Here is a 22,623-nt window from a genome sequence, read left to right as displayed (position 1 = left end):
CAGATAAAAGTTAAGCTAAAGTATTTTTATCTGAATTTTATTTGAGTATACAGCGTGATAATGCTTAATTTTTTTATATCTACCTAAATTTTGTTGTACAGTCAACAACTAACCTCATAGAGCCAAAGCAAAGCGAAGCCAAAGCCGTGTGCAGATACGACGACAAACGACGACGCTAACGATTGCTACAGTATACAGAGCTTTAACAACTTCTAGCGCATTATAGCAAGAGTGAACTTGTGTCTGCGTTTCTTTGCCGCAGTGTAACGAAATGAATATTTTGCCTAAAAAAAGGTGCGTGGTATTCAGATGAAGCATTTCTTACGTTGTAGTCCCTACTAACTTGCATGCCGCAGCTTGGACGTACAGCCATACCACACATGAAACTACAGGTCTATAGTTTCCTGTATGATATTGTCTTACAGCCAGGAGTTTTGTAGCATCCTTGCTTTACGAAAATTAAGGTTGTAAAACACTGAAGTGGTTAGAAAAAAAATTCTAGTAATAGTAGCTCTATCCTTGCATTCTTGCAGCACGAACCGGGTACCTATTTTGTTTAGTATCCGTTGGTCAAATCTTTTTGAGTGCATACGATTTGTACATTTTGTAGCTTCGAATTGATATTGATGTGTTGCCAGCATCTACTGCGTTTAAATGAGCATGGGTCCTGTCACGCTGGGATCAACACCCCTTTCTCGTATACGATGGAGATGAAGGTTTGATCTGAACGTTGGCTTAAAATCTGCGCAATCAGGACAACAAACGGAAATGCGCTTTATGATGTTTCAATCAAATATTAATTATGCTTTTTGCTGACATCTAACCATACAGCTGGCATGTTCGCACCAAGCGAAACATTGACCGTGTACGCAAGGATGAAGCGCTTGCAGCTCAAGAGGAGAAAGAACTTCAAAGGAGAATTCAGCTCGCGGTAAGTGGTACTCTGCGTTTTTTTTTCTTTTTGCATGTCTTTGTCGGCTTCTGTCACTGACGTCAGTATTTGGATAGTAGAATTAATTCAATATTCGCCAGTTGGTTGAGGGACAGCAATGAAGTAAATGAATCACGCATACATGCAGTGACAAGGCCATTTAACTCCTTCACAGGTTCAGTCTCCATTCACTGTATTCAACTTTGATGCTTTATACTGTTGTAATGTTACGTATTAAGAACGTGTTATAGAAAAGTTTCTGTAAGCCTTTGATATTGTAATGTAGGTTTTATGGCAAATGACAATTTCAAGGTTTCACTAGGCCTTATATTGTAGCTAAATATAAAATGCTCCTTGCAAGACTTTCAGAACTTGGCAAAAATATAGTGTCCACCCAGTAACCATAGAATTCCGTCATCAAACAATCTCAAAATATTTCTCTTGTGCACACAGCAGGAAGCTGGAAGTTCTGCTCTAAATCTACTTATGCTTTCTTGTGATTAAAAAAAAGGAATACTAACCATGCTTAATTCCATTATACAGAATATACTTGATTCCTTTAGATGTCATCAGCAAGAAGCGCAACAGAGAAAGGAAAGGAAGTCAGTGTAGCAGAGAAAATGTACTGAATCAGCATGGTGATTTGTTGTGCAGCTAAGCACAGCTGTAGCAAGAACTGCTGCACCAGACAGAAGCTTCTCCTACAGCGAGTGACTTGTCATAGGCAAAAGCATAGCCTTCACCAGGAAAAAACTGCTGCTTCCAGAATTCTAGATAGAGGGAAAGCTGAAAAGGAACTTCTGGCTTGTTCTAGGTATATTAATGTGGACTGCTTTGGAAAAATTATCAAGGGAGGGGATTTGTGAGATGGTGTTTTGAATAGACAGTTTTGAAAGTTTCCCTAGGAATGTTGCATATGCACCTTCTAGACAGGCGCTTTTATTTAGCCATTAAACTCACATCCATGTTATGTGAGCAAGCACTGTCAATGACAACAAATATCAAGGCCCTTAAGTTCATTAATGTCATTACTTTCTAAACCAATGACTCACCATGCTGGTGTAATGGTTATGGCATTGCACTGCTAAGCTTGAGAGTACGGGATCAAATCCCGGCTGCAGCAATTGCATTTCGATGGGGGGGAAATGCGAAAATGCCTGCATGCCGTGCATTGGGTGCACATTAAAGAACCACAGGGAGTAAACATTAATCTGGAGTCATCCCACTATGGCATGCCTCATAACCATATTGTAGTTTTGGTTCGTAAAACCTCAGAATATAATTTTTAGTTTTTCTATACCAATGCCACACATACATATTTAATGGCATTAAGTGCTTTGATGATAATACATACAGCATATAGCTGTTTAGTGTGCTTGTTGGACATCTTACTGACATTTTTAAACAATTCTTTTTTAACATTTGAACCTTTGGCTTCTTTTGCTGTAGTAATGAGTATTATACTCAAGTTAAACTTGCGCAGATTTTATTTTTGCTCATTAAATTTTCTGCATCTAAACTGGGCAGTTTTTGTTCTTCAGAGATTTCTTAAAATCAGTTTGTGAAATCTCATTTGGAAACACATAAATTTATTAAAGTTTTAGCTGGTGCTGGCTTATTAGAAATCATCTTGAATGATTTTAGGTTTCCTTTAACTTACTGTCACTGATATTAAACTTGTGTAGCATAGTTGTTATTACTGGAATGTCATAAGAAGCCAACAAACACTGACACTAAGGACAACATAGGGGAAATTACTTGTGCTTAATAAATTAAATAAAGAAACGAAAAATTAATGGAAATCAAAGTGGATGAAAAAAGAACTTGCCGCAGGTGGGGAACGATCCCACAACCTTCGTATTATGCGTGCAATGCTGTACCAATTTAGCTACTGCGGTGCTGTTTCCCCATCCGCTTTCTTGGGTATTTATGTTTCCTAGTAGAACTCTGGGAGTGTTAGCCAGCACCACCACTCACAAACCTTGGCGACGGATGGGGAACATCCTTTCTGCCACATTTCTGCCGTTTTTTCATCCGCTTTCATTTCAGTTAATTTATCATTTCTTTATTTCATTTATTAAGCACAAGTAATTTCCCCTATGTTGTCCTTGGTGTCAGCGTTTGTTGGCTTCTTATGATATGACTAATAAAAATCGGGCCCCTCGCTTAACCCACTTTCTTCTCATTTATTACTGGGAATGGAGGTGCAATATGCTGTTTATTTTTTTTTTTTTGTCTGTGCTGCCTTGAAGTGCAGTTTTTTGAAATGTGCATTGCTTGTGTAATCTTTGACCACTTCTTACTTGCTGCAGGAGTCAGAAGCCCGGATCAACTTCTTGCGTGGAAAATTGAAGGGAGAGGGCCAAGAACAATTTGACTTTGAGAAAGCAGCAACTGCTGAGGTTGCGACAGACTTGACATCAGGTGGCCATTTCAACTTCTTCAAAGATGTGGAAAAGGCTGAGGTACTTTTGTGTCCAATTAACTCATTTTTAATGTATTGTATGCTGTTAATATTTAACTTCTAGTTCAATGTGGACAAACTGTGTCCTTTCTGGACTGTAATACTTACTGCTGTATGCGTTTGGTGAAGGGCATTGAATGCTTGCATCACACAAATGCTTACTTCCCATGTTCAATGTAGTTATTGTGCCACATGTGTGTTGTGTTGCAAAACTTAGGATACAAAACTGGAGTGTTTGGCTGCTACCAGGAGCTAACTTGTAGGCAACCCGTGACAGTGTGGCAAGTAAACAGGCAGGCAGCCCTACATAGATGAGCTTCTGTTTGCAAAAAGAAAAAGAGAAACTGTGTACATTTCGCATCGACACTCATTCACCTTGAAGGGGAAGTTCAGTGGGCACATAGTTTATCCTAGTGAGTCGTACTAATAAAAATTTCAAGGTAGGACACCACCTTTCAATTCCTGCATTAAGTTCCTATGATGTAATAAATTTTGGCAGCATCTTCTCAAGGTTAGTTAATAGTTAATAATGAAAGAGGGTAAATTAATTTTAAAGCATTTGAGTTTTCTTGCACAAGAAGACACAAATGTGTAAAACTGCCTTGAGACTAAGACATCACAATGATACCATCTGTGCTGCTATTTGAGGAAGAAATTCAAGAAATGCGATCCTTTATTATTTTTTTCATTTAATTTCTCAGTAAATAATATTTGTCTGCTGAAGAATGGCAGCTAGAATCCCAAAAGAGTAATTTATAAGTCAAAACTTACTGTTTACCCTTTGAAAGTGGCACCGTTGAGTACTTCACACTAATATTTGGCACTGTTTGGCCTTCCCTGGTCCTTGCACCATAAGATCCCATTAATCGTCACCATCATCAAAACTTTCTGTTTTTCTAAAGTGACCCATTAAGTATTTTCTTTGAGAAAAAAAAAGTGTACTCACAGGAGGTGGCCATGAACAACACTGCTTCCCAGTAAAGGGCAACGGTTCTATTAAAACTCAGTTATGTGTGACACTTTACACAGGACATTAAACCGACCATCACGTTAAAGATCCCCAGGTGGTCGAAATTCCCGGAGTCCTCCACTACGGCGTGCCTCATAATCAGAAAGTGGTTTTGGCACGTAAAACCCCATAATTTAATTTTTTTTTAAACCGACCACTTGTGAAAGCTTTGAGAGCTAACGCTAAGTAATGGCGATTAGTATTACAGTTATAGAAAGTGTAGCCAATCCACTGACATAGTTACAAAATTTGAGCGATACTAATTGAGAATGTGAATCAAATTATGACTAAAAATATCAAGAGTGCACATGATTTTAGATTGAAACTGAAGCCATGACCTGCATAGGCCATTCTCTTAACACGTCATTTCCAGTATTTTCCCCTCTGTAATCCCTTTATGGTTGATTTATCTGGGACTAAGACTTAGAATTGCTGCTGAGTAGCATTTCTCGCATTCGTATCTTAGTTCATATATTTCTTTGAAGGCCCTACAACAAAAATTTAGGACTGTGTAAAAAGCTTAGTTTCAGATAGTGTCGATATGAAGTAGTTTCCGTGCAAAATGTCATGTTTTAAATACTGGTATGTGCATCATGAAAAGCTTGCAAAAAGACTTTTTGATGCCGAAGCTGAAAACAAGAACTCCGTCATTATTGCTCACCAGAAGTCACGCATAACTTTGATTGTTGCGAACCAGCGTGGCTCCTCGGTATCACGTTCGAGATTAGATAGTGCCAGCTGCGCGTTGAAAAGTCTCAGAGGTGGCGTGCTGGGAGTTATATCATGTACACTAACCACCAGATGCACACATTATCAGCTTAGGTGCTATTGGAAAATTAGAAAGGCTGCTAATAAGAAAATGAGACAGCCATCAGCCCTGCAGATGTGGCAAAATAGCTTCAGTAGTGTATATTACTCATTTATAACCAATTTAGTCAAAGTGAACTTAATTGAAATTGGCCTTCAAAACATCAATTCAATGATGCTTTCACCTTCCTTTATGACATCTACAAAAGTTCATGTGAAGCAAGCAGGATATTTTGTTCCTGCTAGCTGTTTCTGCAGTCTATTTTCTACAGTTCTTTGGTATTCAATCTTCTGCAGTCAGCTGTAATCTGTGGCTTTCATTTTTGTGTTACATTCAACTATCATACAACATTGCATGCCTACTTAATGATTTAAAAGGCATGTATAATTGTTGAAGCTTTTGTCATATTTGGGATATTAGTTTCTCAAGTTAAGCTGCTTGAGATATAGGAAACTTATTGAAGTGTTGCACAGTGTTACTGATGACAGATGATACTCTATTCCGATGAGAGTGCCAAGGAACATATTTTTTTCTATCATGATTGTCTATGTTTGGCCTTCTGTTCTCAGCATGAAAATACTTCATGTTGAGAACACAAGGGTTTATGGTGCATGTGGCTTTTGTCAGCATCTTTTGGTACCTTCTTTCTCTTCTTTTGCCAGTGTGACTTTTTTTCTAAGTGCTATGTTTGTACTAAAATTATTAGTACTTATCCGTACATTAGAAAACTGAATGATTTGCAGCTTTATGTATAATTTAGGTGGAAGAACAAAATATGCATTCTTTTACTTATATTTACTGCCGTTAAGAAATGAGTACCATGCGTTTTTGCGAGATGCCTTTTTTCTTCTAAAATTTGCTCCTCCCCCTAATATCCCCAATTTCCTTTGTTCTCTTCCATGTGCACCAGCGGAACCTGCATTCTAAAAATGAAGATCGCGAGAAGGAAAAGAAGACAGAAGTGGAAGAATATGAGAAAAAAATTGGCCTACTCACGTATTTAGGGCAGAGCTCAAGTGAAGCCTCTGGTATGTCTCTGCCTTTTCTGTCCTCATCCAACAGGCAGGTATAGAAAAACAGCAGGAAGCGAGGCTGCAGAATTAAAGTGGCTGGTTGAAATACTGCTGACTGGCAGACATTATTAAAAAAAAAAAAAACTTGCATGAGTTGGCAAGGGTATTTTTTTATCTCTACCCAGTTACATCAGATGTCAGAAGAAGTGGAAGGGGAGGGCACTGCACTGGCCACTGCATATACTTGGGCCAGAAAGTGCAATCACCAAACACTTCTGATGCCTCTCTTTCTACATATGCCAGCTGTGTCATCCTCAATCAGCAGTCTGGCTGTCATTTTCTTTTGCTTTCTTCTTGTCAGCTCTACCTACCTTTCGTGATATCCCTTAAGTCTGTCCTCTGAATGACAAAAAGATGCACACACAGGAAACCCAACAGGATGCCTCAGCTAAGTTTTCAAATAAAGTTTTAAAAAACCCAAGTTTTTTTTTGTTTTTTTTAGGAAAAGGCAAAGGTTCTGCATTGATGAAGCTAGCTGTACATTGTTAGCAGGCCACCTGAAAGAAACGTGCAGTATTTGGTTTTTTTCTGTAATGGACCAGGTTTTAGTGAATAATAACCTTTTAATTATTAAATTCATGGCCAGTATGCCAATATGACATATTTAGAGTACCCTCAACCACAGAAGCTTTCAGAGCATGGTATCCGAGAAGAAACAAAATATTTTTGCGACCATTGCATCTGCCCTTGAATCAAAAGGTACAAGGGATGCTTCTGTGTATCGCGCTTGTTCACCTGGATTTCGGGCTGTGGCCAAGTCGCTTGGAAATGTAACTTTTTAACAAATTTGGTAGTTTGAAACTATATTGCAGTGGACGATAGATTTCAAACATCAGTTTCATTTGTTTGCAGCATCAATATTTTTTCTGCTTTTAAAAGAAAGCCCTCAAAATTTCAAGAAAGCTGGCATGGCCTCCGATTTATGCATAACAGCAGTGCTGCTGCCAAACACACTATGTACACTCTGAGAAAGCTGCAGCTCCTGGTCTTCTCTTTGTCACTGTTGCTATTGTCAAGTGGCCCCACCTCTAGCATGAGAATGTGGTTAAAATATATATTTATTTCACTGGTTAGTGCTTCACATAAAGCTGCATTGGTGTTAGTGTCAAAAGATTATTTCATGTGAATTGTTCCTAGAGCCAGCTCGATTTATTGGGTTTCCTTCAACATTGTCACTGTTGTCCAGTGATGTGAAACTGTATTTCTTGAAGTTCACAGTTGTTTTCAGCTTGCTCTCATTCTTGCTTGAGCATCATGAGTGATTTTTGCACAGCTGCTAGCCATTTGAATGTAACTGCTGATGATTTGCTCTAGTTTGAGTCGTCCAGTATTCAAGGTTCCAAGATTGCTGAATAGTCAAATTAACTGATGTTGAAACAATGAACTTTGGCCACATTTTCATTTTAGCAGATTTTTGAAGCTTTCATGCAAGAGATTTAAATAGAACTGTTATGTGCCACTAGCTTGGGTGGTTAATTTGCAAGCTTTTGCAATCGTATGTGGGAGTGCCCAAACTAACCGCAGTTTATGTTCTTTACTTCTATGCACCTTTGTGGCTACGGTTTATAAAGTGTAGTGACTGTTCCATTACTTTCAGTGTGTGTCCTAAACAGTTGTCAAATAAATGTTCAAATATGAGTGTCTGATTATTCTGTGTAGCTTGTTTTTTTCTGAGAATTGACTTTGAATGCGAGTTGTGTTTTGCATGGAATGTTTCTGCCACTTACTAATAGTGTTGATTTTATTGTGTTTTTCATCCATAGGGAGTAAACCATGGTTTACAGAGTCACATGAAGAGCGCTTGCAGCTTCATCAGGAGTCAGAGAAGTTAGTTTTCTCTTATATTTCTACAGTTTTTGCTCTTACATTGCACCTTAAAAGGGCCATGTGACAACGAATTTTCAAGCATGAATTGTGCATTGCATGCTAAACAAACTATGTGTTCCACTGCAAGCTGGCAAATGTGAATGTATTCAGTGTGGTAGAAGATTTGTATTTTAATTTTTGTAATATCGCAGTTGAACCATGCAGCAGTCTGGCGACACAAAGTAGTGACGAAATGAAATCGTATCCCCACTAACAGCTTCCTCATTGTAATGGAAGCTGGTCTCAAAGACCACGTTGTTGTGTACTGCAAGCACTGGAAATGATTGCAGGGGCTGGAAATACGCCATGGCCACCATGTGTTAATTTTTGCCTGTTGGTATTTGTGTTTTGGTTGTTTTATTGCACGAGTTTAGGAATTGCGGACGCAATTCAACGGCGACATCCTCTGCGCCATTGGGTGCCAGAGCATGCAAAACAAAACATCCCAAATGATCTAAAATTGTTTTGGAACAGACGACACAGCCGTGGTCCCTCTTTTCTTTACATCACACAGTCCATGGAAAAATGGCGGTCACTGGGAAGGACTTGGAGCCAGCGATTTCAAATAGAAATTTTGATTGAAGATGTGTATTGAAAGCCCAGTTTTTTTGTGTATATAACCATATTGGACCCTCTACTCTCAATTACAATGATAAACTGAGAATAGTCAGATGACTGTGTCATGGTTCCTTTAAGTATCTGATTATTTGCGGTATCAATTCATGTGTGATGTAAAATTTTGGTGCACCATGCATTGGTGTTTCCAATATTATTTTACCTAAAAGCTTCCTTACTGTGCTACCTGGAAACGCAATGTATTTAACAAAAAATTTAGGGGCGGACTTTTTGAATAGTGCTAGAGCAAGTTTCAAAATTCTGCCCCATCTAACTTCAATTCTACTATTGCACTAGCTCTCTGAATGCATTAGTTTAAAAATTAATTAAAATGTTTTATTGCGTAAGGTATGATTGCTTATCATGGAACTCGTAATGTCCACTTGCGTAAATTATAGCTGCTGAAAGGACCACCACACTGCACTGTCAACTGCACTGTCCTTAGCAATTTTCGTTAGCCTTTGCTGAAGCAGCCCATATACTAATTTGTCTGTGCTTTCACCAGTGTAAAAAAGTAAAGTGAACTGCACTTAGTTATGGCATCAGAGAGCTGTGAGCTCGCATATATTAGAGGTGTGATGGTAGCAGACTAGACTGCAAAATAGTTTTACTGCAGGCACTGCATGCCTGCAGTAAAACTATTTAGCTGTAGTACTGGGGGGAGTAAAACTCCCCCCAGTACTACAGCTGTGTGCAAAATCTAGCCTTTGCTTTCATTTGTCCTATAACTCCTTGAGGTATCGAGCACACAGAAGTTACATTGTTTTCCTGTTTATAATATGTGAATAATGAATAGTGTTACAGTGGAATCTTAAGTCACCAGAATGCCAGATAACCTGGGAGCTGTATAATAGATAAATTTATACTTTTGGCTTCATTGATCTGGCCACAAGTGATGCAGATGTAAACTCCTAAGTAGTCTGTGAGCTATTTATTTATGGCCATTTAGCATAAGCAGGGTGTCTACCAACCGGGAAAATCGGGAATTCTCAGGGATTTTTAATTGTCTGGAAATCCTCAGGGAATGTGTGCTTCTAACAGGGAAAATTAGCTGTAATTTTATTGAAAGGGAGTGAAAGTCGCGGTAATGCTGGCTCAAGTAACAGAGAGGAATTGTAACAAATTTACCTTGACGCCCTGTCGTCGGCTGGAGGAGTTACCAGTATACAGTCAATGACCGACTTTCCGGACGCCCGATAATTTGGACGGCTTCGCAGCACCACCACGTACCCATAGAGTCAATGTATAAGAAGGTTTGAAATTTCGGACGCAAGAACCCTTCGCCGTATGATTTTTTTGACTTTTTGCCTTGATCGCATATCCGAAACGGCATTAATAAAAGCCGCCACCGCCGCCATTTTGATAATCTCTCCGGCTCGAACCGGCACTCTTGCACGCAAATCCGCTGGCAGCCGTAGGCATCACCACGGCAACTATGGGCCTAGCTGCTTCGACGTTCGTTATTAAGATTCCTCCCGTTCGGTGCCATGTTTTTCATTGAAAGAATTCGCCGCTGTCAGCAATGACACTGACTCTGCATTTGTAATCCGCGCGATTGGCTTCGAAGCTCGGAAGCGCCGTCACAATAGGCGGATGGGGGGAGACGGGTTGTCTTCGAGCGAACTTTCAGAGCTGCAAAGCAGCTTTCCTCGGGTCCCACGTTACCTGGAACAGTGCCAGGCTCCCGCTACACTTTCGGGAAGAGTCAAGCAATAGGACAACAGCTCCACATGCGGCGCATGAGGTTGGGGACGCCAACTTATTTGCACGTGCCGCGCCTGGGGAACGTGGTGGATGTGCTTCTGCGCTCCTTAATTAGCAGTGACGCGATTCGATGTGGTCTGGTGAACTCGAAGGAGGCTCAGGAAAAGATCCCGAATCTAACAAGGTTGACTTAACAGCTGTTGAGAGAGAATTTCAATTGTCACAGAGTTTGGGCCCCATACCCATGAGCTTGCTGTCATTTGATAGAAATAGCTCATGTTCAAAAATATTTGCTTCTGTATGCATCTATTTTTTATTCGTATTTGTGAATATTTGACTTGATTCGCAATGGGTTTTACCATTTTTTTCGAACAAGTTTTATTTTCTGTGCATTGCACTAACCCCACCCTTCTGCTTTCTTTTTGAATAAAATAAACACTACTCCTTACTATAAAAACTGGATTAAGATTTTTTTTTTTTTTAACATGCTTACTAGCGGGTGACAACATTGGGCGACATGGTGTCAGCCCATCTTGACATAAAACAAAGTTCTGTGTCACTTAGGGAATTTTGCTAATCCACCCAGGGAAAACCTGGAAAATTCAGGGAATTTAGAAATGTCAACTTGGTAGACACCCTGATAAGCTATGTAAGCAGATCTCTTACACCCTTAGAGGTGGAGGTAAAGCTCTTCAACAGCTACAGTGCCTGAAATCATAAGTTTGAAGTAAAAAATTATGGAATGTTGCAGAATTGATCATGGCTAATGATTGTAAAATTTCTTTTTAGAAACTTCACTACTTAGAGGTAATCATAGTATTCAGCAGTGAACTAGTGAATGCCTACCTGATTTATAAGTATTCTCATGGGCAAAGCTCATTTCTACCTTCTCAGTAGCCAAATTCCACAATAATATGCATTTGAACAAACTGAGCCAATAAATAAATAAAATTTAGAAAGAAAGTCATAGTTGCTGTAAAACTGCTTCAGAATGGTCTGCATGTGTTGAATATTGTTCGAGTTCTAGTTACCACAGGTCATCATAATTAGTGTGTGCATGTAAGGTCTTGTCATATAATTTGAACTATTATGCTTTATGCACTGACGAGTTTGCTGAGCCTGTTGTACACAGCATTAACTAGGGATACAAAATTTGGTCATGGGTTTTGGAACTTCTTGCACCTATTTGCTTTATGATACATTGTGTCTGTTGGGGGATGAATAACCAAGCCTCACCTATAGAGCATTCTGCACATGCATGTTTTTTGTTATGTGTTTGTGAGCGTGATTTTTTTTCTGGTTGCTTTTCTTGACAGAGAAACTAAAGATTGCAAAACTAAAGACCGCATGGACCCACTGCATCTGATGAAGCACTATGTCTCCTTGAAGTGTGGCTTGAAGGAAAATGGTCAGAAGATCAAGAAGCTAAATGTGATTATTATTTGCTTTACTCATATCTTATTGGGCTACAGGCTAGACCTAATGGCAGCATGCAAATTTATCCTATACTTCAGCTGTTGTGCTTGTGTCACTAGAAACTCAGTGGCATCCATGAGCAAACCTTAATTTTATAAGTATCTGTTGAAATTTGGGCAGAGCTGTTGCTTCCTTATTGATAGCTTCAATGGCAACACTAGTTTAACCTATTTAGCATGTACAGTTAAACCTTGATGTAACGAGGTCGGTAAAATCTGCTATTTGCTTTGTTATATCAAAATTTTGTTCTATTGAAATTCGACCTTTTATGCAAATAAGTACAGTCGCTGATCAATTTTTCTTACTTGGAAAGGAGCCGCAGAATTTTCCGATTTATCGGGCAATCGACAAAAACAAAAATGAATTCGAATGAGAAAACAATTCATTTTAATAATTTAGGAGTGTGCGATGAATGATACGGTTTCATTGCACGTAGGTCGGCAGTATCTTCTCGGTGGTACGAATTAAGCGAAGCCCGCCACACTTTCACGAGCACTCCACTCCTGCGGGTGATAGTGTCACCCGTACTGGGATGACGCTATCAGAAATAAAAATCAAAGCCCCTTTCTTAAAGAAAGTTGGTTGAACGCAAAGCCTTTCCCCAATGCAAACTGAATCAAAGTCCAAAGCCAGTGACCACGCAACGAACTCAAGAAATGCTGAGCGACCCGATGCTATGCATATGTGATTTGATTGCTTGTTTAGGATTATATTTTTTGAAGGTTGAAGTTGAATGAAGACACATTTCATTAAGTTGCATAGCCTTTATTTTAGATCATGTAGCTGTTAATTACACGCACACACTCACACTTTTGCGGATGACTCTACACTTGCGTTCGCGTACGGCAGCCTCTTCTGCCATGTGCTGCACCCGCGGCCTACCCATGGTGACAGCCGGGAATGCATTGCGTGACACATGTAATGCAATGCAGATACCGTATTTACCCGCGTATAACCCGCCCCTGCGTATAACCCGCACCCCTAACTTTGAACTCGGCGGAAAAAAAAAAAAAAAAACTCGCGTATAACCCGCACGTTTACCTGAAAAAAAAAAATGAGCGCTAGAAAGATGCAACTCACACTCGGTGATCATTTCGTTTTCAGAACATTTATTCAAACGACCGCCACCACGTCACTGGTTATCCGATTCTTAATCGTCGCCGCTCTCACTACTGCCATCCGAGGCTTCATCGCCACTCTCAAAGACGTAGTCGTCCTCGGAACCATCCAAACTATTACTGATCGCACATTTTTTAAAGCTTTTCCGCACCAAATCGGCCGGTATCGCTTTCCACGCATCCACGATCCACTGGCACAGCAATGGAATATCAGGCCTTCGCACGCGTCCCGTCGGTGTGAGGGCGTAAATGCCGTCGGCCATCCACTGGGCATACAGCCGCTTCACGTGTGCCTTGAACGGCTTGTTCAGGCACACGTCGAGTGGCTGTAGCATGGACGTCATGCCGCCAGGTATTATGACGAGGTCGGTGCTGGTCTCGGCAAGGCGAGCCTTCACCGCATCAGTGCAGTGGCCTCTGAAGGAATCTAGTACGAGCATCGACCGGCGTGCCAGCAAGGCACCTGGTCTTCGCTCCCAGATTACTCGAAGCCAGTCACCGACTAGGCCACTGTTCATCCACGAATTTTCTTCCGCACGCACAACGATTCCTGGGGGCAGTGGAATGCTAGGTAGCGTCTTGCGTTTGAAAATGACATACGGGCGCAGTTTCGTGCCGTCAGCCAAAGCGCATAGCATGACTGTGCAGCGCAGCTTGGCATTTCCGCCGGTCAGCACGCTGACTGATTTGGAGCCCTTTTTTTCCATGGTCGTGTCCATCGGCATCTCAAAGTACACAGGTGTTTGATCAGCATTTCCCACCTGAGACAGCAAATAGCTGTGCTCCTTCCGAAGTGCGATCACATATCGTTGAAAGTTCAACAACTTTTCCTCGTAGGCTTCAGGAAGCCGCTGGCACATGGTTGTTCGCCGCCGCATAGAAAATCCATGTCTTCGCATGAAGCGCTGAAGCCATCCACGGCTTGCACGAAACTCACGTGGAATGTTCAATTCCCGGGCCAACTTCAGGGCTTCCATTTGCGCCATCTCAGTCGAAACAGCGTGGCCACGACTTCTCTGCTCCTCAATGAACTTCGCAAGCTGCGTCTCGAGGTGGGGGTACGCGCCAGTCTTCGGACCCCGAAACGCTCGCCTGTCCCGGTTCGTTGCTTCGAGACTCTCTTTTTTCTTCCTCCAGTCGCGAATGCACGACTCGTCGACGTCATGCTGTCTTGCAGCAGCTCTGTTGCCGATTTCTTCGGCAGCGGCTATAATCTTTAGCTTCTCTTTCGCTGTGAAACACTGCCGTCGAGTCGCACTCATGATGCCAAAACAAAGCAGGCAAACAGTGCAAACTGGGGTAAGTACACTAAACAGCACCTAACGCGAGGCTCAACAATGCTGGCCTTTCGTTGGCCCTTCATCGGCTTGACAAGCGTCGATGACGATGGGGATGGCGGACTACACGGGGAGGCCGCCGCACATTGCGGTGAAGCCGACCCCCCCCCCCCCTCCCAAGGAAAAAATTCGCAGATAACCCGCACCCCCACTTTTTAAACGCGTTTTTTCACATTTTGGTGCGGGTTATACGCGAATAAATACGGTATATACAGTTTGTCTGGGTAGCGTGGCGTTCAATGATTTTTCTTTAAGAAAGGGGCTTTGATTTTTTTTCTTTTCCAGATCCTAAGACAAGCCCGTGTTCATGCGCACTTGCTGTCTCCGATAAGCAGGGAAGCTCGCAGCAGAGGTGGCGTCACGCCTAGCAGACGCAACTTGCTCTTCCAGTGAACTTACTGCGCATGCACTACTCTTGCTAAGCTTGTCGCTTCGTGCCGTTATCAGGCACTGACCGGCTGGCAAGTCGACGCTGGCACGGTACTGCGAATGTAAACTGTAGCATTCTACACAGATGTGTAAGTTGACTTTCCTGCCGTGCGTTTTTGGCGCACACGGACGAATCAGTGAAACATAGAAAGCTTCGCTTTAAAAACGTTGGTAGGGGGCAGCGAATGCTTTGTTTGCCTCTCGCTCCAACGGGTTCCCGAAACTTGAGATTACGCAACCTCCAATACTAAACGCACGGTAAGACAGCTTACATGGTGCCATGCCGTCTCGGTACATCCACTCTTTGCATATGTGGCAGATGACCTCTAAAGCAGGGTGCGCAGCTGCGTATACGCTCAGGCGCACTTACAGTCATGCACAGCCACAGCCGAGACCCCTCCCCCCCCCTTCACGCTCGTTTGATCGCGTTACTGCGAGCTCGCTCCTCTCCCCTTCGCACACGCGGCAAAGCAGCACTCGTGAAGCCACCATCTTTCTTGTCTCACCCTCGCACACTTTCACTCACTCCTAAAGCATAAAGTGTGCAGGGCGCGATAGGCACTTATTGCAGTTGGACTTTATGCATAACATGATGTGACTCGACTTTGGCAGTTGCTCTTATCACGCAGCGCACGATTTGAGAGGTGCGTTTGCAAACACCCACTTGTAATTCAATCATTTGACCATCTGCGTCCGCGGAAGTTTCCATTGTCTCGGCATTCCTTTGTGGCGGCAGTGAAATTTCGTTAAATTGAAATGGCATACAAACACACTTCGTTATATTGAGTTTCTAAATACATCATGTTCTATCGATAAGAGGTTATGAAAAGTTTAATACTTCGTTATATCGAGAATTTCGTTATATTGAAGTTCATTATATCGAGGTTTAACTGTATTATTTCATCTGAATTATTGTGTTTGATAACAGCAGATTAGGTAATACAGTCGCCGACTGATTTTCCGGACTCCAAAAATTCGGACATGCTCGATTATTCGGTCTGCTTCACAGCACCGCCATTCTCCCCATAGACCATAATGTGTAACAACTGCCGAAAGTTTGGACACCTTGCAACCTCTCGTCTGATTTTTCGGACACTCCTTGAGCCAACTCGATCGAGAGCACCATGCATCGACTCTGACCAGTGCATGGTTCGACTAGCTGAGCGCCATTCTTGTTTTTAACGGAGCCTCCTTGCTGCCCCACGAAGTGGCGCTACTGGAAATTCCCCCTCATCATCATCGTTTCTGCCTGGTTCGATAGAGTTGCTGCAGCAGTTCCGGTCTCAGCTTAGTAAGCCATGTCAAGACAATCCAGCAGCTGATTTGTTTGTTTCTTCGTGCACAACGCTGCGAGTAGGCTACATTTTTCTTTGTGCGACTGGTGTCGGCGTGATGGCGAGATGGTGTTTGCGTTGTTTGCTATGTCAAGGTTGCGGTGATCCAACGCGGCATACGGAAACATAGCGTTAAGTGTCTAATGGCCCGCGCAGACTGCGCTGGGGCATGCCGGCAAGCGGGTGCCGGAAGGCCTAGGAATTGTCGCCTTCCGATGTGCTCCCTACTGACGCCGAAAATGTTCTGTGCGGACCTGCACAGCGGTTGCATTGCGATTCCGGACACCGTCTCATTTGACAGTTTCACAGGTGCTGATATGCTGTACTGACATGCGCAGAACTCGATGACTGTGAGATCATTCGTCAGGTTTCTGCTGCACCGCCGGACGATGACTCCAAGTCGGAAGATGACGCACCATGTGCTACACTGCAGTCGCATGCGGAGCTAATACAAGCAGTGACTGTGCTTTCAGCCGCCTATAGTGACCGTACGACCCTCTCCGAGATTCAGGCTTATCTGATTGCGCGTAAACAAAACAGCGTGCAACAGCGCATTCATGATTTTTTCAAGCCTACTGCCGAGCCCAAATAAGTGCGTGGAAATAAAGAATTTCTTTCTTTTTTTCTTAATCTGCTTTTTTGGACACCTGTTTATTCGGACATTTCCGCAGTGCCCGTGAGGTCTGAATAAACGTTCGGCGACTGTAAAGGCTTTTCTCTCCACAGTTCAGTATCTTACACATTTGTGCAGAACCATACGAATAGCGAAAACAAAGTTTTTTTTCCCATCTTTATCAAATTCTTCATAGTTGTAATATGCATCCGTGAGTTTCGCCTAACACAAATAAAAATTTCGCTTGTGTTGTAGGCTTTCATCAATACAAGGTGCTATATGTCATTAGCAGTACCATTAAAATACAAAAGGCATTATTTGCAATATGCTAATACCATACTGGTTTGTTGCGTAATGGAAGCTTGATATCTGTGGTAGTTCATATAGTACAGCACATTTTATCAATTTCTGACATAATATAAGCCACCTCCAATGCAAACAATTAACTAGTTGTACAATTATGTTGTATTGCAATTGTCATAGCATATTGACTTTTGTATTTTGGTGAAGGGAATGAAGGGAATTTTCTTTTCATGTGCTTCAGACTGGCAGTGGTGTCATATTTTGTATTTCTGCAGTAGTTGTATCCATCCTGCACTATGAACATCAAAGATGATCATGTGCTTTACAAAGAGTAATGTAAAAACATAAGTGTTTGCTGACATTGGCCACAGAGATAGCAGGTTGTTGTACTGTAGCATGGATAACGCAGTGTGTTTGATGGTAGAATGAAACTAAAACTGACTCTGTCAATAATTCTAGCAACTTGCACAGCAGACAGAGCTACATTCAAAGAAGGTGAAACGCCTGGAGAAGCCGCTAGAACAACTACGAGCTGAAAGGTTGGCTCGTGAGAAGGCAGAACGGGCAAGGGCTGAGGATGTCCTTCGAAGAGCTCGGGGTGAGCTGCCAGTCCGAGAGGTGTCGCCTGATGTTGTCCTGGATGACAGACGACGAGGCTACAATTCCCAGTACAACCCGCACCTAGCGAAGCGTCCCCAGTGACTTGTCTGAATTTGGGCATTCCCTTTCTGGGCTGCTGTATGGACGGTGTTGGTGTATTATTGTGACTGCAACTACTACATTAAGATACAGCTGCTATGTACAGTCGCAAACAGTAGCCAGATGTTTAAGCACTTAGAAGTGGTGTTGCACTGCAGTGTGTGCTATTTGGGATGACTCCATTTTATAGCAGTGTAGTTCTGAGTACACTTCGTGTAAGCAACTGTTTCAGAGCGCAGCTCTTAGGCCCTCATTCCTGCGGTAAGCGGCTGCAGCATAAATGAGCAAACGAGCACAGCGAAAGATGAAAGAGCAAATGTGGAGCGGAATATGAAAGATGTGAGCCGCGAATGACGGAGACCAATGAGAGTGGCCCCTTCTGTGACGTGAGTGTGGGAAGCTGCTGTCAAACAGACCTGCCCAGCCACTCGATGCGTACTCATAACTGGTCTTAGCCAGTCCGCTGGTTTGTTACTATCGTCTGCTCGCGTCAGCTCTTGCTTGCGCTTGTTTGGTTTGCTTGGTTTGGTCTCATTCGCACTTGTTTCGGTTGTCATGGTTTGCTATTGCTTTGTAATCTGATTGTATATGCGACGTGAATTGTGTAGTACTTTCTGGAAGCCATGCGGCACCAGCGTTTACACTGGAACCTTCAACGAGTCATGTATAAAAGCCGACGTGCTTGACTCACAGATTGGATTTTTGACAATAACCAACTCTGCTACATGTTTATATCAAATTCTTTGCCTCAATATTTCATGAAATGAAAACACGTCTGGAGCTGCACTCAAATTTTGCACTAGGGAGTATCATAATTGTCAGTGAATTTTTTACCTATTCATTACAATGTCTCCAAGCCAAAGCCAACTATTGGCATTCCTCACCATGCTCAAAGGGCCCCTGAACCACTGCTTACCATTTTTTTGTTATTTAGTTGAACATACACATCATGTACACTATACCATAATGATCATCTTTCTCAAAAATGGCAACGCTACACACCACAAGGAAGGTACAAATATAAAAAAACAATCCCATGCTCCCCACCTCAGGTTTTTCCAGTCATGACGGCAGTAGGGTGCCATGTGTGACGTTACCAGGGTAAAAGCTTTCGATTGGTTGGTCGATGATGGACGACAGTGCCAACATGACAAGAGCTGTTGTCTGTCCTGAGAATGGAAGGGGGCTCACCCATTGTGCTCCACTCAACCGTCTATGAAGCTTCCATTCAGTCGCCAATACGCTAAGGACGATTGGGCATGGACAATGGAGAGGCCTTTGTTCTGATGTGTTGACGCTATCCCTAGCCTTCACTGCAGTGCATGGAGTTGGCGACAGTATGCAGTGAGGAGAAAAGAGTGCCAGTGGGAAGAGGAGGGCAGTGCTGAGGGTGAGCAGTAGGGAGGGGAGGGCACTGAAGGTGAGTGAAATAAACCATGGTGACCGTGTATTCGTTCATCAAATGCCTGTAACTGTGCTATTACTAAAAATATTTAAAAAATTATTTCGGCTAGATGTTCTTTGTGGACTAATACACAACGCTCGCTATGTAACCAATTTTCGATCTCAGGGTGGTTCTGGGGCTCTATAAAGGGGCCCTGAACCACTTTTTATAGAAGTCGCAAAATGAATTTGAAGATAAAATAGGTGATTTTAGAAGTACTTTGCCACCAAGAATACTTCAGTGTGTTCAGCATTAACGGAGTTATTGGCAATCAAACATCCCGTTCGCACTGCTTCCACTCCTCCTTCAATGCCTTGCACTGCAATGACTCCGGCGGAGTAGGGTGGCCACAATGCCCCTCCGACTGAATGTCAAATTTCACAGTTCAAATTTGATTTTGGATGTTCATGTAGACGCCACTACTTCTGATTTTGGTGCCTACAATGCGCCAAAGGCAGTTGTCCTCAGCGAGCCGCAGTGCGCTCAGCCAGCGGAGTCGTCGCAGCACCTCGCGGCAGCCGCGGTATCTATGCTACGTAGCAGACTGCAGCTACAGTCGAACCCGACTATATCGAACCCGTTTACATCGAATTATTCTATATATTGAACAATTTCTGGATGCGGTATGGTTACAATGAGTATATATAGCAAGAATTATGCTTACATCGAATAAAAATAGCAGCAACTCCCAATATTCCGAATGTCAAATGGCAGAAAGTGCCCCTGGAAGTTGGTTTTCCCTCGCGGTAGCGGGAAAACCCGGCGGTGTGGCTCCATCCAACCGCTCTCCCTACCGTGACCACGCTGCCTGCAAAAATGATCTGCAAAAAATTATCCTGGCCCGCCCGCAGCGCTTGCTCAAACAGCCAATCAGAGGCTCTTGTGCCCTCGTTGGGCAAGATGGCGAAAGTGCGAGTTGTCTCGCTGCTTTTCTGGTTCATTGTGGGTGCGCCCTGTGGGCCTTCTCCCACAGTGTTGCCGTAATGAAGCGGCAGAATTCGCCTTTCGTCGTGAAGCTCGAAATCATAAATCGGGTTGAATGCGGTGAGAAGTCTGATGTCCCCGCAGCGTGCAAGATTTCGAGGAGCACTCTCAGCACGATCTTGAAGAATAAGGGGGAGATTAGGGCTAAAGCGGCCAAACTCGCGACCCGGTGCCCGTGGCGCCCGACGCATACGCACAGGCGTGTACGAGGAGTTCATCCGAAATTGCTTCAGCCGTGCCGACTTCCGCATGCTCGGTAATGACTGTAAATTCTGATGAATGCGACGAAGCCATTGCCGGTGTGTCCGAAGTTTAAAGCAAGCTGTCAGAATTTCCGGAAGCTGTTGACAAATGAACAGTGGACAAGTTTGTGAGGGCAAATGACGGTGTCGTGACCACGGGAGAGCCAGAAAACGAAGATTACATTACCGGCATCATACCGAGCACAAGTGAAAGTGGGCACAATGAGGAAAGCAACGACGGTCCTTGGCCCACATCCTTCGTAGTGATTGGTGCGCTCGCACTAGTCCGGTGCTTCTGCGCAAATGTGGAAGGTTGCAGCCTAATCTGCTCCGACTCCTTAGACAATGTGGAGAAGTGCGTGTGCCGCAGCCAGTGAAATTGCCCAAGCAGAAGAAAATGCAGGACTATTTTGTGTGAAACTAAGCTAGTTTCATCAATAAAGTGGTTTTATAAATGGTATGTGCCTTTATGACATCCAATTATTTAGCAGGCTTATATCGAATTATGCTCTAATCAAACTGATAGGCGTTTTTTTGCGAGTTTAATATAGCTGGGTTCGACTGTACATCTAGCTGTAGTGCGTGTGCACAACATTTTCTTTGTGCATGACAGGGCTTGAGTGCAGGCTCATGTTCATATGATCCAATCTGGCTGTGCTACATGGTATGGACTGGCGTTGTCCTGCACCAACTTGACCAACAAACAGTGGCCATATCCAATTCGCACATTTTGAAGCACTGTCAATAGCTCAATACGAAGTGAAGTCTGCCAAGGCATCCAACGAGGAACGGCCAGGAGTTAGCGCATGCTGCCAAGCATGCATGCAGTCTGACCTTAAGTTTTGTGTGATTCAAGGCTAGTTGAGTGCTCAAAACTAGTCAAAATTAGTGAGACCTGATGGCTGTGAGACCAATAAGCAGGGTGGCGAAAGTTTAATTCTTACGTGGGCGGCCGCAGCCGAGCATGTGCAGACAATTGTCAGCTTCTTCCGGAAGTGCATAATTATTATCAAAACTTGAAAGCCGATTTTTGCTTCATTCACCCTGTTTATTAAACTGCGTCAATAAATATACACAGCAACACTAGGAAGAATTGCACTGATCCAAACGCCCTTCTTGATTGATGTCAACTATATGTCAATAGCAGCCGCATATGGGAATAGCGTCCAGAAAAGAGTGAGGACCAGGCTTCTGTTGAAAAGAGCGTTTGAGAGAAAGGTGACATTGTGCTCTGCTTGCGAGCTCCACACACCGTGCACGACTGCAAAACTTGGCTGAGATATTCACAGCAGTGTATGCTATCTATGGACTATGTTTTTTCACCTAGCCCGAGAGGTGGTTCGGGACCCCTTTAAGTGAAGTCGTAGTGCTCTCTTAACTGTGCATTGCAAAGCTGTCACTCCATTTTATGCTTCATTCCCTTGGCAGATTTGGATCACTTTCTTGTAGCTTTCTTTGGCTGTTTCACTTGTTTTCATGGTTGGAATTGGAATAAAGCATTAGTTAATATTACCATAAGGAATTCAACCACTGGTTTTGAAGCATTTTGTTTTCTCATTCGTGTAGCTAGAGTGTAATTGAGAAGATGAAAAGAAACTGCATAATGCAAGCTGCTCAGTTTTACATAGTTGATATTCGAACTCCTTTTTTATTTATTAGTGCTCCATGTCTTGACTATTTAAACAGCATGTTAAATTTGCAGAAAACATGCCACATGCACGTGTGGTTTCTAAATATACAAATCTCCTTTGTCTTTAGAGCACAATGCATATTGTTATTTAGTGGCTGCTTGCCATGTATCTGAGCAGGAAGTCTTACCCGTCATTCTTTATTCAATTCGTAAATTAGGTTGTTGGAGTCGACATGCAGAGCATCCCTTAGCCTGGGCGCTGGTACTGGTTTTGAATCCTGCTGTTGCCAGAAACCCACTACCTAGTTTTCCTAATAAATAGAGATATCCCCTAGCTTGGGGCTTAGCTGCTTGTGAGGGTTCTCATTTTGAAACTGCAGCCGTATAGAGATTCCTTGGCATTGTCTCTGGGCACCTCTTTTTTAACCACAGATGACCTTGTAGTAAAGCATCTACCACGACTGTGAAAGACCGATCGGGAACCTACCAGGAAAATAGGTAAAAGCATGCTTTCTGGCCAGATGCAACGCCATTGTATTAGCTC

The 22,623-nt window shown here is 42.8% G+C and overlaps 2 protein-coding genes across 3 annotated transcripts in view; both read left to right on the top strand.

Moving 5' to 3' along the window:
- LOC126545717 (uncharacterized) overlaps positions 1-22,623 on the top strand; it is a 502,749-nt gene that overhangs the window by 313,448 nt on the left and 166,678 nt on the right. The gene's annotated exons all lie outside the window — the stretch shown is intronic.
- On the top strand, positions 144-19,294 carry LOC126545705 (leukocyte receptor cluster member 1 homolog). 2 transcript variants are annotated; one of them, XM_050193660.3, is made up of 7 exons: positions 144-294; positions 832-931; positions 3,244-3,396; positions 6,123-6,240; positions 8,049-8,112; positions 11,787-11,901; positions 17,540-19,294. In XM_050193660.3, exons 1-7 carry the CDS (start codon positions 272-274, stop codon positions 17,780-17,782), a joined length of 816 nt encoding a protein of 271 aa, XP_050049617.2. In that variant the 5' UTR covers positions 144-271; the 3' UTR covers positions 17,783-19,294. The 2 variants fall into 2 exon arrangements, with proteins under 2 accessions (XP_050049617.2, XP_054917895.2); XM_055061920.2 differs by lacking the exon at positions 17,540-19,294 and adding an exon at positions 14,687-15,210.

This window comes from Dermacentor andersoni, chromosome 1 (genome assembly GCF_023375885.2).
Source record: "Dermacentor andersoni chromosome 1, qqDerAnde1_hic_scaffold, whole genome shotgun sequence".
Taxonomy (NCBI): domain Eukaryota; kingdom Metazoa; phylum Arthropoda; class Arachnida; order Ixodida; family Ixodidae; genus Dermacentor; species Dermacentor andersoni.
This window is presented reverse-complemented; position numbering and strand designations above follow the sequence as displayed.